General features: G+C 39.4%; 1 protein-coding gene across 4 annotated transcripts in view; it reads left to right on the forward strand.

Annotated features, from left to right (window-relative positions):
* LOC107306118 (lysine-specific demethylase 4C-like) overlaps nt 1–12,945 on the forward strand; it is a 67,187-nt gene that overhangs the window by 16,308 nt on the left and 37,934 nt on the right. For all 4 annotated transcript variants that reach the window (XM_015848976.2, XM_015848977.2, XM_032441262.1 and 1 more), the window contains exon 3: nt 11,235–11,410. In XM_015848976.2, the coding sequence (XP_015704462.1) occupies nt 11,235–11,410 (176 nt within the window). The remainder of the gene's footprint in view (nt 1–11,234; nt 11,411–12,945) is intronic.

Here is a 12,945-nt window from a genome sequence, read left to right on the forward strand (position 1 = left end):
GGAGAGTATATCTCTGTTACTATCTTTGACATTAAAAAATACTATTTTTCCATGCTATTTATGTAAATAATTTTATTTCACTTGTTTGTGGATTGTAATGCTGTTTGATTGGGATTTACCCAATGGTTCCTTTTCTACTATCCAAAAATTAACCTCTGCATGCTATCAGGTAACATAAATATCAGTAGAATTTACTCATGCTGCCACTTCAGAAAGATTGATACTTAAGTGTTTAATGTGTGGTTTAGCAGATCTGTAACTTTCTTATAAACCTTCTAAAGCTGAAACACCCCAACTGAACACTGTATGGATCAAAGCAGTAGTAATCTGTTTAGGTTAGGAATGTATGAAAGTGACTTTTCATGTGCAATAATATATAGCAAATGTCTCAGTATTTTAAAGGGTTGTAATACAGATGTTGGCATTGGAGTAGTTGCAAGCTTCAAATGTATCTGACTTATTTTAACACAGGGGGGTGTTTTATTCTTTTCATATTTACTCTGGTATTGTGCTGCAAGACTGCAGATTAGAATCCTTTAACTGAATTGAAAATGAGTGGGGAATACATTTCAGTAATTTAAATGAATTTCTTCAAAGATGGTATATACATATCTTTTGTTATATATATATCTTCCATGATTAGGAGGAAAAGTAGATGGTGAATTCTAGCATGCACATCTAACAAATATTGCTTAACCTGTATTAATTCTTAAATTTTCAAAGAACACTTTTTTTTTTTAAAAAAATTAATTCAAGTGGAAACTTTTTCTTTAGTGACAGGATTTCCTTGAGGGTGAATCTATATGTCATTGCCATTGTCAAAGTATAGCTATTAATTTTGTATCTTCATCCAAGCTACGCTGTTTTCTTTTCACCTTTGAATGAGATGGTTATTACATCTCATTAGATAGTAGGCTTGGAAAAATTTGGCTACAGATTACTGTTCTCTCAAATTGTATTAATGTGTAGTTAAGAGAAGTCAGAAATTAACTTAGTTTAAATTGTAGTTCTAAGATTTGGTTTTAGGAGGTTGATACTACTTTCATAGCTCTTGGAATTTCATTCTGTTTCTACTGAAGTATTCAAGATTAGAATTCAGTTATGTAGTCATGGATCTATGATATTTTACGTAATGTAACTGGATTCAGTTTAATGTTAATGCCCGTATGCTTATGTGGCTGAAAATGTGTGCATCTCCATTTTTGGTCAATACAGTGTTGTTATGACTGGTCCAGGTTCCTACTGTTGTCCTCCCATTTTATCATCAGAATTTAGAACTGTCTGGGGAACTTTTCTCCATGTACACGTATGATTCTCAGGAGCACTAGAAATATTTTTCTCTATCTATGTTTGAATTTATGTATGGGAAATATGCTAACCTGGATGTACAGAACACCTGGACTAATGCATTATTCAATTGTCTTAAAAATTAATATATTCTAATGTTTATTCTTTAAAAAATTACATAATATTATACACACACACACATATATATAAATTTCAGCAAACTAAGGAACTAAATATTTTCAAAATAAATCTTTCAAGGGCAGTATCAAGTCTAGAGTTTAGTCTATTTAACCTCTAAACATTTAAGCCATTTAACCTCTAAATAGAGGACATGAAGCAGAGTAGTATTTCTTAACTAATTCTTTAGATTTGCTTATGGATATAGGGGGGAAAAGACCTCTTGCCTGTGCAGAAGAGTGTGTATGTAAGTAGGCATACGATGACCATAAGGCTTGTACATACTGTGAGGGGAAAAATAAAATGTATATGCTTTTTGTGGTGTGACATAAGTGTACTCAGAGGAGATATGTCAAAGCTTACAGACTTGAAGATTGAAAGAAGAAAAAGCGAATAAGGCTGAGGAAACGATCAGACAATCCAATGACAATATTGTGTGCCCACACTAATACAGGATAAACCAGCAGTGTTACTTGTTTAGTAAAGTTAAGCCAGGTTCTGAAACAGAAAGTAGAATGTCATTCTGCGGTGTCCCTATGGGACACCTGGGCTATAAAGCATTTTTGCTGTTTTTTGCAAGGGCAGAAGACAAAATACAACAAGGTGAAGTAAGATTGTAGTTATTTGTTGGAAAAATTTTAATGCCACTAGGACAGCAGGAGCTGTAAGATTAACAGGAAAAACTGTAAAGGCTGTAGCTTTCAGTTAAAAGATGTATGAATGACACAAAGCTGTGTGGTACAGTGAAGGACTGTCATCTGGGTGTGAGAGTTGGGCCCATGCAGATGTCAGGAAATTCTAATAGGTCAAATGCAACCTGGTCTGTGGTGTCTGCTTTGAGAGGGGGGTTGGACTAGATAATCTCTAGATGTCCCTTCCAGCTGCTACAATTCTGTGATTTCTGTGAGGTCAGGGCAGTCCAAAGCACAGATGTAGCCTGGGCACTGAGTGGATAAAAAGCAGCCCTTTGGGAAATTACTTGGGGTACTTGTGGAGGAAGATCTCAACATAAATAGGCATTGTGTGTCTGCAACCCAAAAAGAGCAATGTAGCTTGGGCTGCATCAGAATAGCTGTGACCAGTAGAGTGAGGGACAAAACTGTTCCCCCCCCCCACCCCGTGCTCTGAGACCCTACCTGCAAAGGTGCATTAAGCTCTGGGGCCCCTGTTGCCTTAAAAGATGACTACATAAGTCCATTTACATCTGAAGGGGCTTGCACAGTCATTCCTAAGGAGTTTGGTCATATCCAATGAGATCATACAATGATACAAAGCTGGGAGGAATGGCTTACACAGCTGAAGGCTGTGCTACCATTTGGTGGGACCTGGACAGGCTGGAGAGTTGGGCAGAGAGGAACCAGATGAGGTTTAACAAAAGCAAATGGAGTGTCTTGCACCTAGAGAGGATTAACTGCATATACCAGTACAGGCTGGGGGATGACCTGCTGGAGAGGAGCTCCGCAGAGAGGGACCTGGGTGTCCCGGTGGATGACAGGTTTTGAGTCATCTGTGTACCCTGGTTGCCAAGAAGGCCAGTGGCATCCTGGAGTATGTTAAAAAGAGTATGGTCAGCAGGTCAAGAAAGGGTCCCTCTCTACTCTCCCCTGGTGAGGCCCCACGTGGAGTATTGTGTCCAGTTTTGGGATTGGACTACATGATTTCTAGATGTCCCTTCCAGCCCTTACAATTCTATCATTGTGTGATCTTGGATTCACCCATAGTGTGAAGCAAGAAAAAAAAAAAAAAAAAAAAAAAGAAAGAAAAAAAAACCCCCACCTTTAAGGAATTTGGTGATGCTCAGTACAAACTCTCATGTATAGTTTTGTGTATAGTGTTTTATTGAAGCAATAGATTGCGGATTCTTTTGGACTGATTGTGATAAACACAGTTTGCAGAGCACATGGGAATACCAGGAATGGGAATAAAATGCCTTACTGCAAACAAGTTAAATTATGGAACAATTTTGTAGAGATTTCTGAGTTTCCTGGGAAAGCACTTGGTTAAACCAATTGTGTGAACCTTACCTGGTAGGTACAAAGTCCCAGAAGTCAGCCATATCCTCTTGACTGGATGGGTGGTAATGGATGGTATCTTCCCTCAAATTCCTCCTCTTTTATGCCATTTTTATATTACTTTCCTGTGTGCTTTAGTTATACATAGCTTTGTGTGATTGTTACAATGGAAAAATGAAAAGCTGCTGACTCACAGCAGCAACTATACAGTGGATCTGTTCCATGGTACCACCATGTTCCCATCCTTGCAGTGTTATGATGAAGCCTGGCTACGCTGTTTGCACTCCACTTCGCCTTCTATGCTGTATCTCATAGAGTTAACATACCGAGCTCCCGTTATTAGCACTGAAGGGTACATGTTGGGTTTCTTTGGGAGCTATCATGGAACAGACTGCTTGCATATTCACAGCAGCATCACAGCATATTCTGCCCTGGGGGCTTCCTCAACACTGTACTCTATGAAGAGGGAGGACATGTCAGTCTCTGTCTTTGGGCCAGTCCATAATCACTTGTAAGATTCTTGGATGATTGGGGTTTCTTATTCAAGACTGCTGTATGATCTGTACAACCCATTTGCTCCATTTAGCATCAGTTGCATGATGTATGGATGGGCCCTCTGTCATCAGAGTGAGAGGGGAGATTCTTTGACATATCCAGTGTGAGACTGGGACACAGAGGAGGTCAGATGTCATCCAGCAGTTTTATCAATTAAAGTGATGGGGAAGGGAAAGGCTAGTGATTATTACAAATTAGGGCAATGGGGAAGAGAAGGCAGGCAATAGGAAAGGTAGGAAAAAAGCAAGTATTGTGTAATGCAGGGATAGTCACCACCAAGGATCCAGTGGAATCCATTGTGTGCCATTCTGATGGACTAGGGCTGATGCAGGAGTAAGGGCAGGGGAAGGAGGTGGCAGGATGGTCAGCCTTAGGCAGCAAGCAGGTAAGCAGAAGCCAACCGACAGCTGGTCCAGGAGGTGGGTGTCAGGTAGCAGGCCCAGGAGGATCAGGCACCAAGCAGGTATTCTGCCTTGGGGCATCCTATATCGAGCACACCCCTCCTTGATCGTTGGTGCCTTTGTTTTGTCCTCTTCTGCCACTTCTGCATTCTTGGCACTTTAGAGAAGAGTCAAAGCACCTATGGGCATGAAGGTTCTTTGAATGGTTTTCTCCCTCTGTCTGTGACCACAAAAGTCTGCTCATAGACCATTTAGCGGGTGATTATCTCTGGCAGCTGCTTGCCTTTCACTGCTCCTGGCCTGCAAGTCTTCAGACAAAAGATTTCTTGGACTTGTCCATCTGTTGAAGTTGTCCAACAGCAAGCTTTGAGACAAAGGTGCAGATGGTCTTAGACTTGTATGTGTGTTGGATGTAGTCTCAGTCCCTTCCTTTGAACATTCAGCCCTGCACAGGCAGCTGGATTGCCAGGGTGAGCTGTTCTTCAATATAAACTATTTTCAAATCTTCTCAGACCCCTTCATATGCTGCCAGTATCTTTTTCAGTTGGAGGATAGTGGGCTGTGGATTCTCTGTGTCCCCACCTCCAAAGCCCTATGGGTCAACCTTGAGTCTCCCCTGGTGCTTTCTGACAAAGGTTCCAGGTGGGGTCATTTTCCCTGGCTGCTGTGTAGAGCACCTGTTTTTTATATTTTGTCCTGCCTGAACTGTTGTCTGATGCTTAGACGCCTGTAAAGTTAAACCACAGTACCCACTCAAAACTGAGACCCTGTGTTTGTGAGCATTGTCCAAATACTTATTGAACTTGGGCAGCTCAGTGCAGTGACCTCTTCCCTGAGGAGCCTTTTCCAGGTTTACTTTACATTATGGCAAAACTGCATTTTAGAAGGATTTGAGTTAATTTATTCTCTTTCTCAAAAATGTATTATGCTGTGTTGCTTCACATGATGATGTCATCAGTATATTGTGGCTGTTCAGGAGATTCCCACTGTTCCAGTGCAGTCTGGATCAGCCTGTGACAAATAATAGGACAGTGATTCTACCCATGGGGTGGCCTACCCTTTGCTGCCAAAGGGACTGAAAAAATGGTTTTGCATCGTCAGCTGTGGAATACCAATTTGCCACCTTTAGGTGTAGTTCTAATTGGAGTTCTAGAGTGGCTGACATAGCAGCACTGAGCAGTGGTGTGACTTCATTCAGCCGTGGCAGTCCACTATTACTCTCACCTCCACATTCCACTGGGCTTTTGCACTGGCCATATGGGACTGTTGAAGAGTGAGTGAGTCTTGCTGTTTAGTACATAGTTGTTCTGTTGGTGAATCAGTCAGTGAATGGGAATTAGAGAATCCTGGTTGGTGCTGAATAGCTGATAGTGCACATTTGTTGTAATGGTTGGCACCAGCTGTTCTACTCTTAGTAACCCTGCAACAGAAGGGTCCTCTGAGAGACTAGGCAAGATAGACAACTGCTTAATGTTCTCCATCTCCAAGGCAGCTATACTGAAAGCCCGCTGATAACCCCTTCCGGTCCTTTAAGTCCCTCCTCCTCTATACCAAGGATGCACAGAGCTGCTCATTTCTTGTTAATTCCTCTTTGGCCTCTAATACAGGTAACTGTTGGGATCTGACTATCAATCCAGAAATTTATATAAATTTTATCCTTTAATAACTGGATGGCATTGAAGTACGTTGTGTACCAGTGACCACTAAAGCCTGAATTTTTTGTGGTTCTGATGTGTCAGGCCACCAAATCCACATAGCTCAGTAAACTCAGTTATCCTTTTCCTCTGGCTGGAGGTATGGTCTCTCTAGTTCTGGTTCTTGTATTCATTACTCAGCTCTCATGTGAGAGATCCTGAAGGCACTTTTGTCAACCTCAGAGGTAAGATCGGACCATCTTCTCTGTTTGGAGAACTGCCTGATGGAAACTGGGATAGATGTTTTCCTGGAAGGACCCCTCTTGCAATTGTTTTCTTATGCATCTCACATACACCTGTAGGGCTGATGTGGGTTTTCTTTCTCATATCCTCTCCAAGATTGTGTAGGTAAAGCCACGGGATAGTATATGGTGTGTACCCACTATATCCTCTCTCCAAGGCAGAGTATTGCTTACTTCTAATGAAAGAAGTACTGGTTTGTACAGGTGGAGGAGCCATTGAAACACTTTCTCCAGAACTGAGACAGAGGCCAGTAAGGAAGAAGAAAGACTATCTTCATATTGTCATCCACTGTTGTTTTTTGTTATCTTCCCACCTCACTCTAGGCAGGGAGCAGGCATACAATGATGATTCATTCCGTGCAGTGCTCCTCCACATAAGTCATGTACACCTGATGTCATCTGGATCTTGGAAGTGGGTGTTATCATGCAGGTTAATTACACCCATAATTTCTACCACAGCTAGGTCCCTCAAGTACTGGATACTTTTCTTCATGGTGTTCCATTTGTCTGGTTTAAATACCATGTCTTTCCCTCATAACTGACAAGAGTTGCCACCATAGGGTGAAAGAGTATGTCCTTTTTCCAACTCTTTATCAATGCCACTTTTCCTAGAAAGAGATCCCAGCTGCTTGGCTTCACTGCCCCCCTAAGTCCAGGCTGCTGGCGGCACCGTCCCAGCACTGAGGCAGCCAGGTGACAGTGTGCTCCCTGCCTCATGGCTGTAATCTTTTTGCACATCTTGCAGCTCAATCAAAATTAGGAGTTGGGTGGTTTCTGTCTTTTCCTTCTCCTTCCTTTGTGAAGGCTGTACTCTGTCTTCTCCAAACTTAGAACCTTCTCTCTTTGCTGAACTGACTTCTGTGGACATTTCCTTGTTTTGCTTGTAGGGACAACTGATATTGGTTGGTTCTCTGAACTGTGGGGCTGGATAATCTTTAAGTCCCTTCTAATCCAAACCATTGTATAATTCTGTAAAGTTCCTATTAATATACATCAAATAAACGGTAGAGGCACTAGAGAGACAATATTAAAGCCATTCCTAGACAGATGATGCGCTGTACACCCTAAAGCAAATTGGCTAAAAAAAAAATCAGGCTTTTGAGAGCATGGAATAAGTTAATACATTTTAGTTCTACTGTTACAGAGTGTCCTTTTCTTAAAAAGGAAAGCCATAGAATAAGCAAAAAATAAAGTACACTGATGGATTAATTGCTCTTTCTTGACTAAGAATTGTTGTGGAGCCTCAAAACGCAGTTATGTGGAGTAAAGCACTTAAATTAATTTGCAAACAAATTGACAAGTAGGAAGGTAAATTTTGGAACACTGCACTGAAGGTATACATTGACAAGCAGAAGGAAAACAGCTTTTTCAGATTTTGAATGAAATTATCTACATAGAAAGAGTAGCCAGTGCTGTTCAGAATCAGAACAGGAGATTACTAGTACACAAAAGAGGATTTAATACAAATTTTATGCTTTGATAGCACTCTTAAATATCCTCAGTGGCATAATATGCAGCTTCATAGGAGAAAATGAATGGTAGTTTATAACTGTGACATTTGTTATCTCAAACTGAATACATATCCCTCGAGTAACATCAGTCAATGTAAATATACTTCAGATATTTGCTGTAAATATAGATGAGAAAACTTTACCTTAGTTTTTTCATTTTATATTTAAACACTGAACACTTGATTGATGATTTTGATCTAAGTTGCTTCCATATAGTAAACCTAATTTGCCTCGCTTTGAAGGTTTTCATTTTTAAAGGGAATGTTAAGAGGCTTCATTGGGACAGGTCAGTGGTAAAATATCTAATTTCCAGTCATTATTTCCAGCTGTGATACAGCCTGTGACTGTGTGTCATTTTGGATGTGATATTTTAACATCTCTATTCCTTGTGCTGACCTTTGTTAGAGAAAGTAAATTATTTGGAGTGGAGACTTAGTTTTCATTTAAATTATGCTTTTCTAATTAGTAATAACAATCATAAACATATTTCAGATAGTTGAAAGTGGGTAATTTAAACCAGTATTCACAAAAATGTTTTAATTGCTTAAAACAAACTGACCTTGAATTAAAGAAGATGATGCAAATTATGCTTTTCAGTATTCATCTGGCTGATCCAAATGTATGAGTTCATGCTTAATAATCATGAAAATGGAAATCTCTGTGCACATATTTGATTTCTATGCATATATTCTGAATGCATGACTTCCCTGCTTCCAAACTAACATTTGGTATTATGCTGATGTGAATGTAATGTAAGATTTGCATGAAAGAATTATGTAGAAATTGCAAGATGATACACTTAGTTTTTCCTTAAAAGCTAAAAACTCCGAAACAAGCTCTGGAGTCCCTGTGTAAGTGAAATCACATGGTATTTGAGAGGAAAAAAAGAGCAGGGGATTCTATCCATGTGAAAACTGAATAAAGAAAGTTGGTTTGAAGTAAAAATGTTAGATCAGAAGTCTATTACTATCTGAATTTTTTTTCTTCTTCTTGTTATATTCAGTTTGCTATGTGCTTACTACAGTGAATGGTGTTGACCAGATCTTGTTGAGGGCTGGATGCTGAGTATGTGAGAATTACAATTGTTTTGCAAATGGTCTTAAGATCTAAGTTATGATTTTCTCTTATTTCTTTAACTCTTTTTACTGAGTGATGTTATAACAGTGTCTTAATGGACAGTGTTGTATGAAATCCTGAAGTGCTTGGTTAGAGGAGCGATCTAGCTAGCATTGAGTAAAAGCTACCTTTAAGATATGAATTAATTATTCAAGTTACTGTACTTCATGAATAGTAGAGATACTTTTACAAAAGCCATCCATTTTGCTTTGTCTTCCTTTAAAAATTTCCAAGCCAATGCCTATGAAAATTTGAAGAAATCAATTATAATGAGTGGAGCAAATTCACATATACAGCATCCAGATCTTTTGTCAAGTAAAATTTAAAAAAAAAAAAAAAGAAGCTATAAGGAAAGCAATAAAATCAGCTGCCCCAAACCTGTCTCCAACTTTGTTTCAAAATTTGCAATTTCAAATCTAGAGAATTTTATGTTTCCAGACAAGTAGTAAAAAGAATATTCAAAATTAAGTAGTCTGTTAAAGAGCACTCCAGTCACTATGGGATTCTAGGAAATTTGAGATGGCTTTGGTGATAACGGTTTAGTACCTGCTGAGGAATAGATTTGGGACAACGGTGATGTCTGAAATAAATGTTAGCTTTACAACTGGTTAATCCACACAGAGCTTTAATATTTAGTTATGAGCCTTAAATTGTGTTAATATAAAATCAGTATGTCTTAATGAGTCCAAACTGCTATTGTAATAGAACTGTACCCTGCAGTTTTATGTAAGTTAAACAGACAGCAGCTCTCTGAATTGGCTGTGATTTTTTAAATATATCAGTAAAAAAGAAATTTGTTCATTCTCTATTCAGCAAACAACATTTGGAAGAAGGACTGTCAATTGTAGGAATCATAGAATCATACAGAATGGCCTGGGTTAAATACGACCACAGTGATCTGGTTTCAACCCTCCTGCTATGTGTAGGGTTGCTAACCACCAGACCAGACTGCCCAGAGCCACATCCAGCCTGGCCTTCAATGCCTTCAGGGATGGGGCATCCACAACCTCCTTGGGCAACCTGTTCCAATGCGTCACCACCTTCTGAGTGAAAAACTTCCTCCTAATATCTAACCTAAACCTCACCTGTATCAGTTTAAAATCATTCCTTCTTGTCGTATAACAAACAGCCATTCTCCCTCCTGTTCATATGCTTCCTTCAAATATTTAAAGGCCACAATGAGCTCTCCCCGGAGCCTTTGCTTTTCCAGGCTAAGCAAACCCAGTTTTCTCAACCTTTTCTTAATGGAGAGGTGCTCCAGATCTGCCCTTTGTGAAGCAATGCTGGCTGTCTCGGATCACCTTTTTGTCTCTTATATACCTTAACAAAGCTTCTAGGAGGATCTGCTCTATGGTCTTCCCAGGCACAGAGGTGAGGCTCACTGGGTCTTCCTTTCCCCTTTTCTTAAAAATGGGAGCAATGCTGCTTTCCTTCTGCTGGGGAAGTCATCGGGGACTTCACCAGACAGCTGTAATTATTCAGATATGATGGAGAATGGTTCAACAACCACATCAGCCACGTCTCTCAGAACCCCAGGATGGATATAATCCAGAACAATGGACTTATATACATTCAATTGCTTGAGAAGGTCTTGGACTTATTCCTCTGTTACAGTGGGATGGAATTGGCTCCCCACATGCTCACCTAGAGGTTCAGGGTCTTGGTAGACATAGGTAGCCTGACCACCAGTGAAGACTGAGGCTAAGCACTCATTGAGCACCTCAGATTTTTCTTTATCTGAGGAACCCAGCTCCCCATTACCTATCAGCAGAGGGGAAACACTCTCCTTGGCCTGTCTCCTCCTGCTTATGTACCTGTAGAACCTCTTCTTGTTATCTTTCACATCCCTCGCCAAGTTCAGCTCTGTCTGTGCCTTGGCTTTCCTAATCCTATCTCTACACACGCGGACAGCAGCCCTGTATTCCTCCCAGGCTACACAACCCTACTTCACTTCCTGTACATTTCCCTGTCCATTTGCACAGTTGCATGAGTCTGAGTTGCTGTGGATTAGTGAGTTGGTGCTTGTGAATTGAACAACAATATGATGCTATGTCCATTTTAAGTTTCTCTTTTAAGTTTCTGACCATCTAGGAACACTTACATGGACATGTAGTTAAGTATAACAGCTGGTAAGAAGGAAGTTCACAGCGTGGGCATATTTGATTCTTTGGATTTTTCATTATATTTGGAATTGGTGTGGCAGCTGTTAATATTCTGTTTTTTTCATCCAAATTTTTAGGTTATCCCACCAAAAGAATGGAAGCCAAGAAAACATTATGATGACATTGAAGATTTGGTGATTCCTGCTCCAATTCAGCAGATGGTCACTGGACAGTCGGGGCTCTTCACACAATATAACATTCAGAAAAAGCCAATGACAGTGAAAGAATTCAAGCAGCTGGCCAACAGTGACAAGTATGTATATGTAGTCCTTGCTTAAAATGGTTAGTGTTTATTTGTTCCTCTGTTGTGATTTCTTTTAAGTTGGTGAGAGGATGATGGTGATTATTATTACTATAAAACCTCCTAGAAGTTTTTCTATCTCTTTAGTTGTAGAAGCATACCACAGTATGAATCTTTCATCTGCTGCTGGAAGTGGCCATTGCATATGTTTGAAGTAAAGAAGGTCATCTATAACACAGGTGTGCTTAGTGCACCTCCATGTTCTGGGCATAGCAAAAAAGCTATAAAGGAAGGAAAAAGAGGTGCTGAAAAGGGCTAGGCAGTACTCTAAAAAAGCTTCAGATCAGTGATTGAGGAGGGAGGGAAGTAGTAGAAGGAATACTTCCCATCCCTTTTGCCGGAGTAAAACAATATATTCTACGTCAGTATTTCTCGAAAACTGGTGAAAAATGATTTTTTGATTGTGACACAAAGAATTGTTGAGAGAAAAGATATTTGAAAGTAATGAGTTAAAGAAAGCAAAGTAATACTGGCATGGCTTGAAGGAAAGTTTCTCTTGCTAACTAATTTAAGAAGTTAAAATGTGTGGAGAGAAGCTGTTACCAAGATTAAGAAAAACTTGGAGATGAAGAGCTCTTGAAGAGGCTTCTTAGTAAATGTTGAGTAGTATCCATGCATGTGTAGAAGTGGAAAACTGATCTCCTTTTTTGAATTAAAAAAGATCAGCATATTTATTTTTCTACTTCTTGTGAAGAAAATGATGTTCTCACACAGGAGGTTCTTTTCCTGATAAGTAGGAATTGAACTCTGTTTTTGTAGTTGTTTAAGTGTATTTGTTCTGTTACTGTTAGAGGAGAGAGTTAATAGTTAAGTCAATTCCTATGGTATCTATTCACGTACAACTAAAATGTGCATTTGATTAATGTGGTAAAATGAGAAACAATTTTTTAAAATAGATTTGAGAATGCTTAATACCTGTGAGGGTTTATTATGTAGCACAATGCTTATTATGTATGTTTTATTCCTTATCAAGGAATGTATTTGGGAAGCATTTTCTGATTTCAGTTTTTATACCTGTTTTACTGAAAGCAATCATCTTCATAGTCAAAGTTGAGAACATTTGGGAGAGCTTTTAATAAAGTATTGGCTATGAGTCTCTCTCAGAATATTTGTAACTGCTCTTGAGAAAATGTCACTTCCTGTGACACTGTTAATACTATTTTTCTTAAGCTATTAAAGAACTGGGACCTCTTTTATAAACAAAGATTTTTATCCCTTTATGAAGAAAGCTTCCCTGTTAAGGACAGCCTCTTGAATATCGTGGTAATATCCCTTTCCTTTAGAAAAAAAGAAAGGGCCATGAACATCTGAATGAAAGTCATAGCTCTCTTTAAAACAGTGGTGTATATGTAGTCTAATGCATTGCATCTTATATTTATGTAGGCGTTCTCAATTCACCATTTAACCAACATGCTTCTCCTCCCTGTTTACAGGGAAATGTGGGCGAACCTGCATTCCATAGTGGAGATACTTGTAATAGTAACTGA

The sequence above is a fragment of the Coturnix japonica genome, chromosome Z, assembly GCF_001577835.2.
Source record: "Coturnix japonica isolate 7356 chromosome Z, Coturnix japonica 2.1, whole genome shotgun sequence".
In the NCBI taxonomy this organism is placed as follows: Eukaryota; Metazoa; Chordata; class Aves; order Galliformes; family Phasianidae; genus Coturnix; species Coturnix japonica.